Here is a 20696-nt window from a genome sequence, read left to right on the forward strand (position 1 = left end):
AGGGACATGAAGAGAATTGGGAGAGAAGCCCGAGAGAAAGGCAGGCACAGTTACAGGAGGAGAAGTACTACAGACACACACACACACACACAGAGAGAGAGAGAGAGAGAGAGAGAGAGAGAGAGAGAGAGAGAGAGAGATTAGAGTAGACTGGAGGAGTGAAAGCTTCCCAGATTGCTAGCTCTGCTAAGAACTGGGTAAAAAGAAAAGCTGCATCTATTGCAGGAAGGATTTGAGTTAAATTTATAGAAGAATTTTCCTAACAGCAAGACATAACAGATGTTTCTAGAGCAAGAGACCCCCCCTCACACACACACACATACACACACCTACCCAATACCTTTTGCTCAGTCATTCCTAGGCCAGAAAGATAAATGAGGTGCCAGGAAACCTGCCTCTCAGGTTTCTGGTTCTCAGTTCTGAGAACTGAAGACAGCGGAGAGGACGGGATGTAGGGCCCAGCTGCCGTAGAGAGCTGCATTTGGCAAAGGTTCCCAGATGCATCTGATGGATTGAACCATTGTTCCGTTGGCAGGCGGCGCTGAGTGAAGGGAACAGTTAAGTTTGTCAGCACTTCTGACCTTTTCTCAATAGAAGACAGCCAGAAACTGTTTCTGATTTGACCCTCAAAACCAATCTGGCTAAAGTGGGGTCATGCCCTGAGGTCCCCTGACCAACCATCTGGCCCTGGAGGTCCGTGACTCCTCTCTGAGCCACAGCTTGCAAGAGCCACCCTTAGGCAGCTCTTCTTGAATCTACGCCAGGTTTGAGCCTGGCTTCTGGATCCTGCAGCTCCTCGGTATCGGGATAGACCCCCAACCTGAAGACTGGAAATGGACAGAAGCAGCCCTGCCTTCAAGTGAAAAGGGCTGTTCTATCTAAAGGAGCATCTTTCACCACACAGAGCTTCCTGCAATAATTATCCTCACTTTTGTAGTTACTGGTTTCTGTGTCTCCTCCAGGGAAAGAAACTAGGCACCCACCCTTCCTCAGGAACAGGGGCTCCCCAGGTCACCAGCCAGGCCCTCATCCTTAAGTGTTCATGCAATCCCTCCTGGCATTTCCTCATAACCTCCCTTCAGCGCCAGCCTTCTCGCTGCTCTGTAAAGCCACTAGCTACCATGTTCCTCCTGCCAGAGTCACACGGCCTAAGAATCCAGTTGAGAGGCCTGGAGCCTCTTCTTTCCCTCCCCAGCTTCTTCCCCTGCTTTACCGGTTGCCAGGTAAAAAAAAAACGATCCCAGGAGAGCTGGGATCTTAGATGGTGAGAAGCATAAAAAGGACCGGAGCAGTTCACAAGGACAATATGCCTTTCTGCTTCACCTCTTGGCCTTTGAATTTTGGGTTTCTTTGACTGGGGTTGTTAGAAATCTTTTCTGAAATTGCCTGGCACAAATGGGGACAAATGGCATCTTCAGCTTCAGACAGAGTCAACTGAGAGAAACCTCACAGTACAGCTCAGAATCCAAAACAGGGTGAACTTGTGAGCTTGGGCAAGCCTGTTGACATCATAGAAACTCAGTTTCCTCTGCTAAACACACAGACGTGGCCCTGTCGGGATGTGTTGTGAGGCTTCAGCCTGCTGGTGCTGCAGGCCAACCCATCACAGCACTTGGCCCCGATTAGCTCCATACTGAGAGGTGATGGCATTTTCTGACTGGCAGGGTAATCTTTCCTTTCCTTTGAATGTGCCTCCTTTCCAGTTGCCGCTTCCTCCCTAAGATGCCTCTGTGGGTTGGTAGCCCACATTCTACAGATGTGGTGCTGTGTAGCTTTTCTCTGGTCATGTTCCAGTGTGCCCTGATACCCGGAGCAGGACTCTGCTAATCTTCCTGCTCCACATCCTTACTGCTTCCCTCGCCCTGGGTTCTGTGCTGCGTGCTATGGAGTGACTTCAGAGTCCGGAGGGTCACAGGCTGGCCCCTTGCAGGTTTATTTTCTTGTGTGGAATGAGTATGATGACTGAGAGGGATCTTTTCCACGTCTTTTGTGGGGTTTGCAACGCTGAACAGACTCACCCACTTGATACGAACCTCCAGCCCTGAAAGCTCCCTAACCTTTGGTGCCCGTGACTGTGTGAGGAGGGTGGGAGGAAGTTGCCGCTTCCTGGATACTGAGAGCTGGGTGCTGCTAGGTCCACAGGTACAGACCATAACCAACTAACCACCTAATGAATTAACCCTGCAGTTGCCACTGCTCTCTGTGTGCGTGCTGGTGTGATATAAGGATAACCACAGTGTTTGGGGGTAAACTGTTGTTTCCTTTTTTGTTTCTTCTCCTTCTTTAACTTGTTTACCCCACAAATGTTTACTGAACACATGCCATATGTCATGCATTGTAATGTGCCAGGAGCCAGTGTATGTTTTAACCTTTCTTCCCCTGACGAAAAGGTAAAAGACAGGTCAACTCTGTAAGTGTTTCCCAGCGGCTAATGAAGAGAAACTGAACATCCCCCAGGACAGGAGCCTCCCTGATCTAGCCAGACAGCTGCAGATGCAGCCAGCTCCCGTAGGAAGCACAAGTTACACAGTTTGGATCCCCACCAGCACCAGTTAAACCCAGAAGAACGCCCTCCTCCCCACTCCAGGCATCTCCAAGGGCTCCTAGCTCCTGGCAGCTCTGCCTTCCCTCTACTTCCCACCTGTCCGACTGAGCCTAAGACCGTGGCAGTCTCAGCTTCTAGCCATCTTCCCGTCTTCATGTGCCTGTCCGCGGTAGTACCTCCTCCAGTTCCCTTTCGACCTGGGGTTTCTGGTAGACCATCTTTGATTTTTCTTTTACCCATTTCTGTAAAGTTATGCAACGAGTGTAGGAAAGAAGTAAGACCTGGGCAAGGTGAGGGCCACTCTCCACGGGTGCGCCCTGATTGGCGTGGCGCCTTCCATTGGGAACAGCCTGATGTCGGCATCAGTGTGTGGACCACCTAGCCTCTAAAACCTCTATGGGAGATTTCTGCCTCTCTCATGTCTGTTCCAGCCTAGTTGACTGTTGATCACCTCCCTTCACCTTGGCTGCCATTCCTCCCACCTACACCCACCCCCGTCTCTCGTGCAGTTAAGAGTTAGGAGGCAAAGTGGCCTTGGCCCCAGAGAGCTCTCCAGTCATCTCTCATTCATTCTCTTCGTGTCTCTGCTACGCCATTAATTCTTCCCGCATGTCCACTGTTTATCTGGGAATTTATTGCTTCATCCCAGCTCTTTACCAAGTCGCTAAGAGCAGGTTGCTTGTCCTGTGTCCCCAGTCTTATACCTATTCTTCCTTCCATGTTCCTATCTGGGGGGGGGGGTAGTCCGATGCAGAGATGACCTGCCCGGGGGGCTACCTCAGTGGCCCCTCCATCCCAACACAGATAACAGAGAATGGACCTCTCGCAGCTTGATAGCCCCTCCCTGTCCCAGATAGGATTTCTGGGCTCTTCTCAACAGAACTTGGAACTGGTTGCATACATGTGCTGGTGGGGCAGAGACTCCATCTTTCAAATACATCTCCTAAAGATGCCCAGATCCTGGGGGTGGCTTGTGCTCAAAGGACTCAGGAGTAGGACATGATGACATTTCTCTCTAACCCAACAGTTCTGGCACTTCTGGGCAGGAGGCTCATAGAAGTTTGTTCTGTCCTGTTTCAGCCCGAGGGGTGGCCGAAAGAACGCCTAGCTTCATGTATCCGCAGGGCACCTCGAGCAGCAAGATGGTGCTTCGTGGCATGGACCTGCTGCTGGACTGCATTGCCTCTGGGGTGTACGTACCGTCTGCACCATCTTCTAGCCCTGCTGCTGGAGGAGGGGTGGGCATCAGTCCGCACATTTGCAGGCACACCAGTATGCAGGGAGAGGGAAGCAAGCAGCCCCGTGAACAGAACACTGCATGTCTGTCATCCGCACCCCACTATGGCTGTCCGTGTTTTGGGGGAAGAGCAAAGGCAAGGGCTGAGCATATTGATCACATGGAATATTAGCTCTGTCTTTCTGTGGAGACCCTGTAGTCAAACAGTTTCCTCTGTTTAGCAAAGCCCAGCTTTTAGAGGGTATGTACCTCCCTCGTGGGCCCAAGTTTACTTTTAGAGTATCTGGGTATCGGGCTCTTTCGAAGACAAGAGCTACATTCAGTAACAAGCTCTTCGCTTCCTCCCTGGTCCCCTGACTAGCCCAACACCAGACATTGCATGGTACAAGAAAGGTGGGGACCTCCCGTCTGACAAGACCAAGTTTGAGAACTTTAACAAGGCCCTGCGCATCACCAATGTCTCTGAAGAAGACTCCGGGGAATACTTCTGCCTGGCCTCCAACAAGATGGGCAGCATCCGGCACACGATCTCGGTGAGAGTAAAGGGTACGTTGTGTGTATTTCTCATTATGATTATGTTGCCGGCCCTGAACACAAATAAGACCACCTTCCCCGTGTGGCGAGGAGGCAGAGGGAGTGGGGAATGTCCTGTGTGACATGGTGGTGTCACCGTGGATCGTGTGACTATATGCACTCATGGGCGTGTACTCTGAGGAAAGGACACTCACCGTACCGTTTGCCCAGCTCCGGGCTCTCTCTGCAAGTACATTCCTCCCAGAGCCTTCTCTTTCATTTTGCATTCCCATCTGTGGTGTGTTGTCTTAGCCTGTGCTGTCTGTGTTGTGTGCATGGTGCTGCTTCTTCTAAAGGATGGAAATCATCATGGACCAAGCTATTGTTAAGCCACTTCCGTCCCCTCAAAGCAGACGTGGCCCACCTGAGCCGTTGTGACACTAGAGTTCCTGTCACTGTGGGTCCTGGCTATAGGATGGGCTGTGTGAATCGCTTCTCAGTCCAGTGCTCCTTGCAGACTGGGAGGTCGAGGGCTGAAGGCTGAGAACAAGAACAAGCATACAGTTGACTGATCGGATGCCCTTGCCTTCAGCACGATACACACATGTGTGGGTTCTGATCCTTTTTGGTGACTATCAAGATTTTTGAGACTTTGATCCAGAAGTTTCTTTTCTCTGAAAAATCCATGCGTTTGTAAAATTGTCCAAATAATGGGAAGGGGTGAGTGGCCAAGAACTGCTCTTACCTAAAGTTCAGTGCCTAAAAGAAAACAGTTCAGATCTTTCTTAGACCTCTGTTCTTATAACAAGGGAACCCTAAGGGGAGCAACCAAGGGCTCCGGCAATGCCTATGACCTCTCTGAGTTTCAGCCACTTGGTCCCTTGGCAGCTCGGATGCGGTAGGTGTAGATGAGCCCCGGCATCCCTGTATTTTAAAAGCCAGATGGGGAATTCTAACAAGTCAAGTCTGCTCCGTGGGCTCGGCTAACTAGCCACCTGCAGGCTGGGTTGAGCCATCACCCCAAGGGTGAAAGATTGGGGCTGGGATGTGGGGGGTCACCCTCACACAGGAACCCACCTGGCTTCTCGTGCCTAGCCTGTGCCATCTACCTCTGCCTGCCTTGTCTTTCAGCTGCTCCATACTGGCTGGATGAGCCCAAGAACCTGATCCTGGCTCCTGGGGAAGACGGGAGGCTGGTATGCCGAGCCAATGGGAACCCGAAGCCAACTGTCCAGTGGATGGTGAATGGGGAGCCTTTGCAATGTGAGTCCTCCTCCGCTTGTTCCTTCTACCCTCCAGAGGCTGTGTTGGTGGGTCAGATGTCCCCAGAGTGAGAGGAATGGATGGCTCATTGGTGGTACTTCCAGCAGCCTTCCTCTGCAGGTATCTCAGAGGTAAAGGAAGTCTTCCTTATTTTTCTGAGAGAACAGGAGGATACGTAGCCTAGAGCCCATGGTTATGTCCCTCTGTTTAGGGATTTCTGCTCCTTTGTGGTTGTCTTAACCTTTGTTTTTTGCCCAGTAATTCTAGAGCCCAGTTTTGAGCCTGGGTACTGCACTTCATCTCAGGTTTGGCTTCGAGTGATGGGTGGGGCTTAGAAGATAAAAATCCCATCTGTCATCAACCAGTGATGAATCTAAGTCTTCCTCCCTAGCAAGGGCCAGTGTAAAGACAGGGTCATGTGACAGTGTGAAGGCTGTAGCTGAACATGAGGAGGAACTTCCTCTTAAGTGTTTGGGGGAATTTGTCTGTCTTTTCACTGCACTTTTAGCAGTTTATTTACTTCAGCTTATTATTTTAAGCTTTTATGTTTTAATATTCTGCTCTTCACTACTTGCATTTATGCATTTTTCATTGTTAATATTTTATGTTTATTAAATCTTTTATGTTTCCACCTTTTCTTTTTTCTTGTACCTTTACTAGACTTTATCTTAGTTTTCAAATAAAGACGTGTGTGTGTGCGTGTGTGTGTGTGTGTGTGTGTGTGTGTGTGTGTGTGTGTGTGTTTATGTGCAGGTTCCCATATATGCCTGCAGATAAAGGCCAGAGGACAACTTTGAGTGTTCTTCATCAGGAGTCGTTATCTTGTTATTTTGAGACAAGGTCTTTCGCTGGCCAGAATTGCCAAGTAGAGTAGACTAGCCAGCCGGGGAGCCCCAGAGGTGTGCCTGCCTCTGCCTTCACAGTGCTGGGATGCTAAACATGTTCTTCTCTACTCTGGCTTTTTTTAATGTGTACTCTGAGATCAAAGCAAGCAGTTTCCTAACCAAGCAATCTCCTCAGCCCCAAACAAAGTCTTTTATGTTACGTTTTATTCCCGTCCTGACATCAATCTCATTCTTTAGACGTTTTTGTCAGTGATCTTTAGTTATTCTTGTTTTTCCTCTTCCCTTTCACAGCATCCCGCTGCACCCCATTTCTTTCTAGTTTCTCCTGTCTACCCTTGCTTTCTGTATTTCCTTTTCCTTATGTCATGTATTTGCTATTTCTGTATGTACTCAACTAATTTTCAATTTCATAGCACATGTTACATTATTTTACCATTTTCTGTCTGACCGTCGTTGGGGATGTATCCGTGGGCTTTTAGTCAATGTTAAGTATATTTCTATACCAGGTGCTGGCTTGGTGTTGTTGCTCCCGCAGCAGCTTGTTATCTCCTCTCTGAATGGTACTGGGAATTGTCCCTGAAAAGCTCAATACGAGCAGGGCGGTGGTGGCACACACCTTTAGTCCCAGCACTGGGGAGGCAGAGGCAGGCGAATCTCTGAGTTTAAGGCCAGCCCGGTCTACAGAGCAAGTTCCATAAAAAGTCATGGTTGCACAGAGAAACCCTGTCTTGAAAAACCAAAACAAACAAGCAAACAAGCTCAATAGGAAGATGCCCAAATGGGCCTGGAGGAGCTATCAAAGACCAAAGCTGACAGATGCGTAAACCGTGGCTCAGACACGAGAAACAGAAAAAAAAACAATCAAAGCAAAACAAAAACCATGTCAGCCCGAGTCCTGCAGTAGATCTTGATTCCTCAGCTACTGAACTCAAAGACATGAAATTAGTAGATGACAGGTGAAAAATTCAAATGTTTACATGTGAAACAATCCATGTCCTCAAGGGGAATTGACACAAGCAGCCGTGTGAAGTGAGGAGATCAGGTCAGCTCAAGAGACAGAGCCAGCAGGATGGATGAGAAAGTCAGAGACACAGGGAAGCCAGGACCATGGAAGAGCAAGGGAAGTGAGAGCGCGTCAATCAAACAGAAATGCTGAATGAAAACTCAACAAATCAAGTAAAGTAGCACAGTGGAAATCATCAACAGACCGCACCAAGAGGAAGAAAGGCTACGAGGAATAGAAGGGAACGTCAAGGAAATCATCATCCTAAAATAAAAAAAATAAAAATAAATAAATAAATAAAAGCCTGACAACAACGATAACAACTTCCTAAAATCCTGAGAGCCTAAGAATCCAGGTGCAATAGAAAGAGCTGGGGGGGGGGGGGGGGAACCCAACAACTAAGGTATAGAAAATATATTCAATGAAATTAAAAGCTGTAAAAGAAAAATACCAACTCACAAACACATGAAAGTAACATCAGACTTCAACACAAACCCTAAAAATGACCAGGAAAATGTAAGTTAATCTGTTTCCATCACTGAAAGTAAACTAACTGTCAACCAAAATTACTATATACATCAAATTATTTTTTAAAATTCATGGAGAGGAACTGGCAATGTCTCAGCCTGACAACCTGAATTTGATAACACATGGTAGAAGGAGGGTACCAATTCCTACAAGTTTTCATCTGACCTCCAGGTACATACACGGCACATGCATACCCTCCCTCTACCCGCGCTAAATAAATATAAAACATATTTACTAAAATAAATTCATAGAGACATAAGGACATTTCAAGACAAGCAACTCTTGACCACCAACCCCTTCTGCAGAAATGCTTAACGAAATCCTCAATATGAAGAATAAAGTCTCAACTAAAGAGAGCCCATAAAAGAATGTAACTTTATCAAATAGAATAGATGAATAATGGAAACTCAGAAAGGATCCATCATGTCCAACACAGTCAACTAGCAAACCCCTAATATGAATGAAGAAAAGAAAAAAAAAGCAAACAATAATTCTGTAACCAGAAAAATAACCAACAATTTCAGGAGTTAGCAAACTTCTCATTAATAACACTAAATGCAAGTGGCCTGAACTCATCAATAAAAAGTCACAGACTAACTGGCTGGATTAAAGAAAGAAAAAAGATCCAACCCTTTTTTTTCTCATAAACAAAACAAAACACAGCCCGCTGACAAAGACACACTTAGTGTGAAAGTGAAAGATAGGAATTTGCCAAACAACAGAAGCTGAAGACACGCTGGTATGGCTGTTCGCAAAGCTGTTAAAGCACACCACCTATCAGAATTGGTCAGGAAAAATACAGGATGCCCCTACATACTAGTTAAAGGGACAGTCCATCGAGAAGAGAGTATGATTATAAATATATGCATTGAGTGCTTGGACTTCCGATTTCATAGAACAAGCACCACGAGTATAAAGCAACAGTGGTGGGTGACCATAATATCCCATCTCATCAATAGGTAAGCCATTCAGACCTGAAGTCAGTAAAGAAACTTCAGAGTTAATCCACACTCAAGATCAAATGGACTTGGCAGGCATTTACAGAACATTCCTCTCAACAGTGCAAAAACATATTTATCTGTGCAGTCCATGAAACTTTCATTAAAGTCGATCACATTTAGATCATATTTTATGCTGTAAGAAAGTTATAAAGTAATTGAAACAGCTTCTGTATCTTTTCAGAGTGCAGTGAAATATGACTAGAAATCAATAAAGAGAAAAAGAACAGGAGCTCACAAATGCACTCTTGAGGAGCAGTGGGTCATTGAAGAAATCTTGGAGAAAAAAATTAAATTCTGAGAATCAAATGAGAAAAAAAGCACAACTTATGAGAACCTTTGATCTATAACAAAGGCCATTCTAAGAAGAACATTCATAGCTATGACTCCTTTTCTGAAAGATCTCACCTAAATCACCCAAAGGTGAACTCAAGGTCTCGAGGAAAGAAGAACAATTCAAACCTCAAAGTGGTGGATGGAAAGGACTGGTAAAAAATCAGGAAAGAAACTCCGAGAAACAGAGAGTTGGTTCTTCAAAAAAATAAATGAGATTGACAAATTCTTATCCAAATGATCCAAGGAAAAAGAGGATACCAAAATTAATATAATTAGATATAAAAGGGGGACATTACAACAGGTTTCAATGAAATCTAGAAAATGTTTAGGAAAAACATATATTTTGAAAAATCTAGAAGAAATGGATAAAGACTAGATGAATATGACCTACCTAAATTAAATCAAGAATGTATAAGCAAGCTCTCTCCTCCAGCCCGGCAAGATGCCCAAGGGAAAGAAGGCCAAGGGGAAGAAGGTGGCCCCGGCCCCCGCCGTCGTAAAGAAGCAGGAGGCTAAGAAGGTGGTGAATCCTTTGTTTGAGAAGAGGCCTAAGAACTTTGGCATTGGGCAGGATATCCAGCCCAAGAGAGATCTCACACGCTTCGTCAAATGGCCCCGCTACATTAGGCTGCAGCGGCAGAGGGCCATCCTCTATAAGCGGCTCAAAGTTCCTCCTGCCATTAACCAGTTCACCCAGGCCCTGGACCGGCAAACAGCTACCCAGTTGCTTAAACTTGCCCACAAGTACAGGCCAGAGACAAAGCAGGAGAAGAAGCAAAGACTGCTGGCCCGTGCTGAGAAGAAAGCTGCTGGCAAAGGAGATGTCCCGACTAAGAGACCACCTGTCCTTCGAGCGGGCGTCAATACAGTCACCACTTTGGTAGAGAACAAGAAGGCTCAACTGGTGGTGATTGCCCACGACGTAGACCCCATTGAGCTGGTGGTCTTTCTGCCTGCCCTGTGTCGGAAGATGGGGGTCCCCTACTGCATCATCAAGGGAAAGGCCAGGCTGGGACGGCTAGTCCATAGGAAGACGTGCACCACTGTTGCCTTCACACAGGTTAACTCGGAAGATAAGGGTGCTCTGGCCAAGCTGGTGGAAGCTATTAGGACCAATTACAACGACAGATATGATGAGATCCGCCGCCACTGGGGAAGCAACGTCCTGGGTCCTAAATCTGTGGCTCGGATTGCCAAGCTGGAAAAGGCAAAGGCCAAAGAACTCGCCACTAAACTGGGTTAAATGTACTGCTGAGTTTTCTGTACATAAATATAATTACAAACCTTCAAAAAAAAAAAAAGAATGTATAAGCAAGTTAAACAGACCCCAAAGAAGCCACAAGATTGAAAGCCTGAACCAGGCAAGATTCACTGCTGCAGAATTTACCAGACCCTTAAGGAGTGCTAACGCCAGTGCTTCTCAAACTGTTCATGAGGTAAAAAAGGAAGGGATACTACCAGACTCATTAACTCTGATATCAAGCTTGAAAAGGACGGACACACAAACACACACGCACGCACACACACACACACACACACACAAAACGTTTCCCTGATAAACATAAATAGAAAAGTTATCAGTAAAACAGTTGCAAGCTAAATTCAAGAACACATTAAGAAGATCACACATCATGACCTAGTTGGTTTCCAGGGAGTGTGGAACATTGGTTCCACAAGTACAAATCAGTAGCTGTCATACATCAGATAAATAGACGTATGGGCAGAAGTCACAGGTCATCTCACCCAATGCAGAACAGGTCTTTGACAACGCCCAAGACTGCTTCATGATAAGCTTTCCTGAAGAACCTAGGAATAGAAAGAGCATACCTCTACATAGTAAAGTCTATGTTGCAACAAACCTATAAAACATTATATTGGATGGGAAAACTAAAAATATCTCTACTAAAATTAGAAATGAGTCAAGGTTGTCCACTCTCCTATTCATGACAGTGCTTGAAGTCTCAACTAGAGCAATAAGACAAGATAGAAACAAGAGGGACATGTATGAGTTAGGGTTTCGTTGCTGTGACAAGACACCATGACCACAGCAACTCTTATAAAGGAAAAACATTTAATTGGGGTGGCTTGCATTTTCAGAGGTTTAGTCCATTATCATCATGGTGGGACATGGTAGTATGCAGGCAGACATGGAGAAGTAGCTAAGAGTCTTACATCTTGACTGCAGGCAACAGGAAGTGGTCTGTCTCACTGGGTGTGGCTTGAGCATATATAAGACCTCAAAGCCCGCCTCCATAGAGATACACTTCCTCCAACAGGGCCATATTCATTCCAACAAGGCCACACCTCCTAACAGCACCCCTCCCTTTGGGGGCTGTTTTCTTTCAAACCACCACAGGGCACAAATAGGAAAACAAGTTCCGATTGCGATAACACAAACCTTAGAAACCCTTAGATTTAATAGGTGCTTCTAGAAAGCAACAGGTTACTAATTCAGCATACAAAGCTCAGGAGCTTCCCTTCATACCAATAGCAAACTTGCTGAGAAGGAAAAGAAAACCAACAACAATAACAACAAAGAAACAATGAACAAAGAAAAACAAACAACAAAAGAAGCAAAAAAACAAAACGAAACCCAAAACAAACAAACAACAAAACAAAACCCCAGTGATAACTCTAACCAGGAAGGTGAGGGCTGCCAAACTCAGAACGCTGAAGAAAGTCATTAAAGACGACCCTAGCAATTGGGAGGATCTTTGGGGTAGTTCCTTGTCTTGTCTCTGCAGTGACCAGACAGAGGCAGTCTAAGGGAGATTTGCTAGGTTCACAGTTCCAACAGTCCACCTTAGCTGGGAGTTTGTGGCCATCTGAGCTGGAGGCAGCTGCGTTTCAGTCAACAGAGAGATGAATGATGGTGTCAGCTCTCTTTCTACTTTTTGTTCAGGCCATAACCCCAGCTGTGGAAGGATTCACAGTTAAGATTGGTCTTCCCAACCTCCACCCATCTATTCTGTATGCTCGCTCACGGGCATGCCTTAAGACTGTCGCCTATGGATTCTAGAACCTGTCAAGTGTATAACACTAACCATCTCAACTTCCCATGTTCATGGTTTGGCAAAATTAATACCATGAATACTAATACCAAAATCAATTACAAGTCTACTCAATCCTCACCTAAATCTTAATGACAGAATTGGAGGGGGGTCTTTAAAATCATGTGGGGGGAAAAAGATCCCAAATAGGAGAGGGAGGGGCTAGAGACATCACTATACCTGATCTCAAACTATACTACGGAGTTATAGTAATAAAAAACGGCATGGTTCTGGAACAATAAACATAAATAAACCAATGGATGAGCATACATGACCCTGATATAAGCTCTCAAACACAGCCACCTAATTTTTGACAAAGGTGGCAAAAACGTTCATTGGCAAGAAGACAGCCTCTTTAACAAATGGTGCTGAAGACACTCGGTGTCCACGTGTAAAAGAATGATCCTAGATCCATCTCTTATACAAAATTCAGTGCAAAATAGTTCAAAGATCTTCATGTAAAGCCTAAAACTGTTAGAGGAAAACAGTGTTTCATGTTTTTGAAGATGTAGCCATAGGCAAGGGCCTTCTGCAAAAGTTTTCAGCATCTCAGGAAATTGTTCCAGGAACTGACGGGTTGGATGTGTGTAGGATAAAAGCTTCTGTACAGTGTTGGGACAACCAGCAGAGTAGAGAGACAACCACAGAATGGGGGGGACAGGCAGAGTGGAGAGACAGCCTGCAGAATGGGGGGGACCAGCAGAGTGGAGACATAACCACGGAATAGGGGGGGACAGGCAGAGTGGAGACATAACCATGGAATGGGGGGAACAGGCAGAGTGGAGAGACAGCCGCAGAGTGGGGCTGGGGACCTGCAGAGTAGAGAGACAACCACAGAATGGGGGGGACAGGCAGAGTGGAGAGACAGCCTGCAGAATGGGGGGGACCAGCAGAGTGGAGACATAACCACGGAATAGGGGGGGATAGGCAGAGTGGAGAGACAGCCTGCAGAATGGGGATGGGGCCCTGCAGCATAGAGAGACAACCACAGAATGGGGGGAACAGGCAGAGTGGAGAGACAGTCTGCAGAATGGGGGGGACCAGCAGAGTGGAGAGAGAGTCACAGAATCAGGGGCACTGGCAGAGTGGAGACATAACCATGGAATGGGGGGAACAGGCAAAGTGGAGAGACAGCCGCAGAGTGGGGCTGGGGACCTGCAGAGTAGAGAGACAACCACAGAGTGGGGTGGAGGGGGACCATCCGTGTAGAGACACAACGGCGGAATGGGGTGGGGGAACAGGCAGAATGGGAGACAGCCTGCAGAATGGGGCTGGGGACCAGCAGAGTGGAGAGACAGCCACAGAAAGGGGGAAGTGTCCGCCAACTGTACATCTAACAACATTAATATCTAAACTCTATGAAGAACTCCAAGATTTAACACCAGGAAAACAAGCCATCCAATAAACAAACAGGCAAACTAACTGAACAGGTAGTTCTCAACATAAATATGAATGCCCAACAAATACCTGGAAAACACATTTAACACCCCAGACATCAGGGAGAGGCAAATTAAAACAGCAATCGGAACGAGAGAACAAACAGTGCGGGTTAGAATGTGAGGATGGAGGAGCCCGCATATGCACTGCCGGTGGCATTGTCAGCGGGGCTGCCGCCGTGAAATCAGCTGTGGAAGTTCCTCACAAAACTAAAGTAGGTGCTGAGGGTGGTGCACGCACTCGGGAGGCAGAGGCAGGAGGATCTCTGTGAGTTTGAGGGCAGCCTGGGATACTGAGTGAGTTCCAAGCCAATTCAGGCTACATAATGAATCTTTGTCTACACACACACACACACACACACACACACACACACACACACACTGAGAACGGAGTTGTTGAGGTGACTCAGCAGGTGAAGGTACTTGTTGCACAAGCCTGAGTTCCATCCCTAGAACCCAGATAAAAATGGAAGGGGAGAACCAACTCCACAAAGTTGTCCTCTGATCACACGTGTGGTGGCAGACCTGTCTCCACACACATCATAGATAAAGCAGCCTTCATCCCTTTCTAGCATTTTGTACTTGGCTGGTGAGGTGGCTCAGGAGATTCAGACACCTGCTGCCCAGCCCGAGAGCTTGAATATGAACCCTAAGGCTCACATGGTGGAAGGAGAGAACCAACTCCCAGAAGGTGCCCTCTGACCTCTACACCTGCGCTGTAGCACGTATACACCCAAGAAGATACGCACAAAATAAAATTCCTTGGCAAAACTAGAAATAGAACTACCGTACAATCAAGCGATACCATTCCTGATCACATATGTACTCAAAGAAATCTGAGTCAGCACACCACGGAGATACTTGTAGACCTGTGCTTTCGCTACACTGTTCACAGTAGCCAGGAGACAGAAGCAGCCCCTTTGCACATCCACAGACGAGCAGACAGAGAATAACACAGTACAGAGACACAATGGTGTCTTATTCTGACATAAAGAATAAAACCAGCAGTTTTATTCCAGCTGTTCGCATCATGCTAAGTGAAATAAGTCATACTCACACAGGTGTTCCGTGTTTTCTCGTGTGTGGAATCTGGGCTTAAATATGAATATACATACATGCATATGTGAAAAACATAGGTAGAAGTCTGTAAAAGGGAGAAAGAGATTTAAAAGGAAGGGAGGGGAGATAAGAAAAGGCAATCGGAGGGGGAGAAAGAGAAAAATCTCACATAGTTGAATATAAACACAAGTCTGTGATATGAAAGCAGAAAGGAGGTTGTGGGGCTGGGAATAAGGGGAACAGGGGAGGTGGGAATGTAGTTGGGGGAATATAATCCAAGTTCATGATGTTTACAGAGAATATCATCCCGTAATTTTCATATGTTAAGTAGAAAAATCATTTTAAAAGTAGTCAAGGAAAGGAGCAGGCGAGTAATTGGAGACAGGTGAAGGGGAGGCAGCTGGCTAGTATTCTGTGTCTGTGCTCTTTAAACCCCAGAAGGTGAGGAAAGTAGGCTCTGGATTGCAGGAGGCCACCAGAGGTGGGGAGCTGTGGTCTGCATTGGATTGCAGAGGTCTAGAACAGTCTGTGGCAGTCTAAAGGGACTCATTATCCCACCATGAGCAGAGACAGAGCCACAGCCCTCTGACCACAGTCTTCCATCCTTGTAGACTTTGGGGGCAGCAGGCAGTGGTGGTGCACTTGGTAACACTGTGCTGTAGCAGCAGCCCAGGGCTGGCAGCTGAGCCTTGGCGCTGAGGTCATCTGTCAGCCCCTGCAGGAAGCCTAAGAGAAGTGACTGGCAGGGAAATTGGGTTCAGGAAACTGGCCAGGCTAAGGAGGTGTTTAGGTTGGTGGTGCCACGCTCCAGGTACCTTTTTGCTGAGTAGGTCCCAGGGTAGATGGATAGGACACTGACTATGCATGCCTTAATTTACCTTCTGCTGAGTCCCCAGATTCTCTATCTGTTGAGTGGCGCCGTATGGCCTGACTCCCGTTTGCCTTGCAGGTCTGAGCAATCCCAGTGAACACATGGCCTCAGCCAGCCAAGGCCAAGGCTCCCAAGTCCAGATATTTCCAGTGACTGCAAACGAGAGAAGTGACTGTTCTTTACTTTTCTGGAACATTTTTGTTTTATAGCCCCTTTTCACTGTCTCTCCTCATTCTTCATTCTCAGAGGGAAGATGGGAATGATGCTCCCAGATGTATTGATTTGTCCCAAGTCTCAGAACGACATCTGAGCAGGGCCTGCAGCTCCCCAAAGCCAGCAATATCAGGAGAAATATAGACAAGAATGGCCTCTCTTGTAGGCTACTTCAGTTGGCTTGAAGCTCTGATTGGTGGGCAGCTTTTTGTGAGTGAGGTTCTGCCCAGAGGATGGGAGAACAGCGTGTTTGGGCTACATGGATGTTGCTGTATTTTTGTCAGTGTACATTGGGTAAAATCATAATGAATGAGTGTCTGGAATAATGACTTACTCATGTCTGTAATCCCAAGGATTGGGAGGCTAAGGCAGGAGATTTGCCACGTGTTTAAGGCCAATCTGGGCCACATGGTAAGTTCAAGGACAGCAAGAGCTACGTAACGAGACCCTGTCTTGGAAAATTAACTAACCAAATAAATCGAGTGAAAACAGTAACGATGCTGCTGGGCCTTCCACCGTTCACCTTGTACCTATATGGAAAGTCTCAGGATATTGTCATGAGATGGTGTTGGTTTGTCCCACAGACCAGGATCTGAAGCAGACGGCGAATAATGCTGACTGATGTAGTTCGATTCCTGTTTTCAAAGTTAGTCTTTCTATAGCTCATGTCTTCAGCCATAGCTGCCCAGCTACTGCTTGGATAAAGCAAAGATTCCGATTCTGGCCAGATGATGGATTGAGAAACAAACTCCCAGAGGGCCCAGGTCACAGGGTCATGCAGTGCTGAATCTGAAAGCTTGGTCTACCTGGGTCCACCCAGCTGCCTCTCCCATAGTACCCTTAGCATGTTTGAGACCCTGTCCAGAGCCCTGCTTGCCCCTCACTCTACCTGGTTCCATTTCTTACGGAAAACCTCTTTTCCTTCCCTGCAGCGGCGCCACCCAACCCCAACCGTGAGGTGGCTGGAGACACAATCATCTTCCGGGACACTCAAATCAGCAGCAGGGCGGTGTACCAGTGCAATACATCCAATGAACATGGCTACCTACTGGCCAATGCCTTCGTCAGTGTGTTGGGTGAGCACACCCTCATAGCCAACTCTGCCTGCTGGCAGTGGGGTCTTCCCGGGGTGTAGTGATGCCACTGGGTACATTTTCTTCTCTGGAGCCCAGGCATGTTAGGTAGGCTTAGGGAGGCATGGAGCATGGAGGTGGGGTTTGTGGGGAGAATGGAGGACTTGCACTCCACCAAGCCACGTGACCACAGGACCCATTCTATCAGAAAAGTTGGGTAGGAAGTGCTTCCAAGCGTGGTTGCTGCACTCCTTGAGCAAGGAGAGGGCCGTGGGAACCGGTAGATATAAGGTGTCTCAGAGTTACAGGGAATCAGCTCCAGAACCTGTGGGATAATTTAAGAAACCCTTTGCAGAAAGCTAGTTTGGATGTGAGGCAGATGGATAAATACACCCTTTCCTCACCTAACCCTTCCAGCAAGGATGTCCCACCCTTTGACATTGTAAAGTGACTGTGGTCTACAAAGCATTTGTAATGATCCCGGGACACCTGAACCCCAGGGGCTGTGGTTTGGATAGTTTCCCTTAGACAAGGCTTGCCAAAGAAAGGGGGCGAGTATCCAGGTGTCTGGAAAGTCGCTGGAAGTTGGAAAGCATACTGTGGCGACACCAGGAAGGGGAAGGGTTGTGTGCTGCACCCATAATGGCAAATTGACCCTCTGGGCTTTCAGATGTGCCTCCTCGGATGCTGTCTCCCCGGAACCAGCTCATCAGGGTGATCCTTTACAATCGGACACGGTTGGACTGTCCGTTCTTCGGGTCTCCTATTCCAACACTGCGATGGTAAGTCCCAGAAGACCAGGTCTCCCCGGCAGAAGTCCTTTGTCGCTTTGCTCCCATCTGCCCTAAAGGGATCCTTAAACAGTCAAAGCTGGCCATCTGGGTGAACTCCCATATGGTTCAGTGAGGAGCTGTGTCTCTCCAGAGCCAGCTAGTGGTTATAGGCAGAGCCTGCAAAACTCAGGACTCCGTGTGTCTACCTCACGCTCCCCCACCCCCCACCCCACCATGGACTTTGCTGCTTCCTAGCTCCCTTGGGCCAGTCCTTTCTCAGTATACTGTGTTCGCTGCTCTATTGTGAGGTTTAAGAATGGGCAAGGAAGCAACCTGGATGGTGGTAACTACCACGTCTACGAAAACGGCAGTCTGGAAATCAAGATGATCCGCAAAGAGGACCAAGGCATCTACACCTGTGTGGCCACCAACATCCTGGGCAAAGCTGAAAATCAAGTCCGCCTAGAGGTCAAAGGTAAGCACAGGGGTTCACAGGTAGAAAGCGATGCTCACAGGTATCCATAGGTGCAATTAGAGACGCCCCTGCCTGAGGTCTGGTGGACACCACGTCCTCTCAGTGGCTCTTGCTAACCTAAATGTGGGAACACTGCGGCCCCTTATCAACCTGATCTAGAAGCTCACCCACTTCCCCTCACTACCACGCACATGCTGGATTTCTGAGCCCGAGAACTCTGGGGATTTCAATTACCCCACCCACAGAGCCTCCTCGCCATTCTTCCGGCTGGTTGTACTGTGTTTGACACCTTAAGGTCAGGCATGTCACACTACATGGCCACATTGGGGCTGGTGGGCAGAAGAGGGATCCATGCCAACTTTCCAATTGTCCTCACAGACCCCACCAGGATCTACAGGATGCCCGAGGACCAGGTGGTCAAGAGGGGCACGACGGTGCAGCTGGAGTGTCGCGTGAAACATGACCCCTCCTTGAAGCTCACGGTCTCCTGGCTGAAGGACGATGAACCACTGTACATTGGGAACAGGTGTCTGCTCTCCATCTTAATTCCTGACGCACATTGAAGAGGACGTTTGCTCTTCCTTTCAGGGTTATGCGTGCCTCTAGGAGCTACTAGTGATGATGGCCTTGGTGGCCCTTTCCTGGGGCACAGTCTCAGGAGCATTTCTTCTTCCTTCTTTTCTACCTGTCACTCTCTCCTTCACCCCCTCTCTCACTTTTCTTCCTCTCTTCTTTTATATCTCATTTTCCTCCCTACCCCCTCTATATGTCTCTCTTCTGCATTCCACATTCCAACCCTCTCAGCTCTGTTTGTAGTACCCTTCTTCCCCAGTAGAGGGCAGGTCTGACCCCAGCTACCACATCCAATGCAATGCCTAGTGGTTCTCAGCTCCTAGATCTTCTGGGTGCTTTCCTGGTGCCCCACCTACCTCTCCCACACCAGTTTGGGCTTTATTTGTGTAAGGGTGCTGATGGTATTGGAAGGTCCCTTGGGTGTTTTGTAATGGGCAGTTAGGATTGAGAGCCACGGATCCCTAGCCCCCTTCCTGGGACTCTCTTTGCTGTCTCTCTTCTAGGCAGTAAGACATCATCCATTCCCAGTCTCACCCAGCTTCGTGCAGGGTCGCGCCCTGCCTGAGCGCACGGGCATCCAGCACCCATTGGTACTGACAGTTCTACTACAATCTTGCATTTCTCTGGGATGCTCCTCCTTCTGGTGGACACAGGTCAGAGGAGCCCAGGGACAGAACACCCAAACTGTAGGGGAAGAGAAACAACACCAGCCTGTCTTAGGTGTGTCGAGGTGATGGTACCCTAATTTGAGAAAGTCTCAGAGATGGGTGCAGTGTGGATGCTGAGTAGCATCCCCTCCGCTTTCTCTTCTCCTACATCCAGTCAGAGTGTTGAGATGGCGCCTCACACCCCTCCAAGGAGTCGTAGCTCTCCCCTGGCCCTCCCACCTCCTTTATCTTTATTCCCACTGTCCCCTTGTGGCAAGAGAGTAGCAGATATGCACCGTACGGGAGCCACCCTCCTGCTAACTCAGTCTGGCACCTTGCAGAATGAAGAAGGAAGATGACTCCCTGACCATCTTTGGTGTGGCAGAGCGGGACCAGGGCAGTTACACGTGCATGGCCAGCACCGAGCTGGACCAAGACCTTGCCAAGGCCTACCTCACTGTTCTAGGTAATGGCTGCCACCTACATCAGCACTAACCACCTTCTCCCTGCTTCCCAGCAGCCAGAGTGGCTGTGAGGGCTGGGTGGGCCCCAGGGCAATGCCCAGAAAGCGGCAGTCAGGGGTCATGACCTCCTCAGGTCTCTGGATTAGGAAGCTGCCACTCTCCAGTCAGCTGAGGAGGACAATTTGGGGTTCTGTTGCCTGACTGAAGTTCTTGACCTCCCAACCCCAGCTGAAAGGCGGTGGAGTGACTTCCGCCTCTTCTGCTTTCTTAATAGCTCCTTCCACACCGCCACATTGACTAAAACCACTCCTAGCAATGCTGGAGCAAGATGTGTGTGTGTGTGTGTGTGTGTGTGTGTGTGTGTGTGTGTGTGTGTGTTATGTGATGTTTGTGGTCTATGTATGTTTTTGGTGTCAGGGATGTGGTGTGTATGTGGTATTGTGTGTGATGTGTGTTGTATATGTAATGTGTGGTGTTTGTAATCTGTGTATGTGTTTGGTGTGTGGGGGGTGTATGGTGTATGGAGTGTGTATGTGGTGTATATGTGGTGTGTATGTGGTATTGTGGTGTGTGGGGATGCTATATATGTGGTGTGTGGTGTGTGTGATGTGTGTGTGGTGTGGTATATGTGTATAGCATGTATGTGGTATGTGTGTGTGTGTTAGCATGTATATGGTATGTGGTATGTGTATGCATGTATATGTGTGGTGTGCATATGTGAGTGTGTGGTATATGTGTGTGGTGTATATGTGGTATTGTGTGTGTGTGTGTGTGTGTGTGTGCACATACGCCTA

The 20696-nt window shown here is 47.7% G+C and overlaps 1 protein-coding gene and 1 pseudogene across 18 annotated transcripts in view; both read left to right on the forward strand.

Moving 5' to 3' along the window:
* The window catches only part of Nfasc (neurofascin), a 171768-nt gene that overhangs the window by 108438 nt on the left and 42634 nt on the right, over window positions 1-20696 (forward strand). For all 18 annotated transcript variants that reach the window (XM_048430725.3, XM_085688261.2, XM_085688260.2 and 15 more), the window contains 8 exons: window positions 3626-3737; window positions 4144-4328; window positions 5427-5558; window positions 16830-16973; window positions 17641-17752; window positions 18052-18218; window positions 18597-18744; window positions 19780-19904. In XM_048430725.3, coding sequence (XP_048286682.3) covers window positions 3626-3737; window positions 4144-4328; window positions 5427-5558; window positions 16830-16973; window positions 17641-17752; window positions 18052-18218; window positions 18597-18744; window positions 19780-19904 — 1125 coding nt within the window. The remainder of the gene's footprint in view (window positions 1-3625; window positions 3738-4143; window positions 4329-5426; window positions 5559-16829; window positions 16974-17640; window positions 17753-18051; window positions 18219-18596; window positions 18745-19779; window positions 19905-20696) is intronic.
* Window positions 9690-10572, forward strand: LOC148122137 (large ribosomal subunit protein eL8 pseudogene; annotated as a pseudogene).

The sequence above is a fragment of the Myodes glareolus genome, chromosome 5 (genome assembly GCF_982192425.1).
Source record: "Myodes glareolus chromosome 5, mMyoGla1.1, whole genome shotgun sequence".
Lineage (NCBI taxonomy): Eukaryota > Metazoa > Chordata > Mammalia > Rodentia > Cricetidae > Myodes > Myodes glareolus.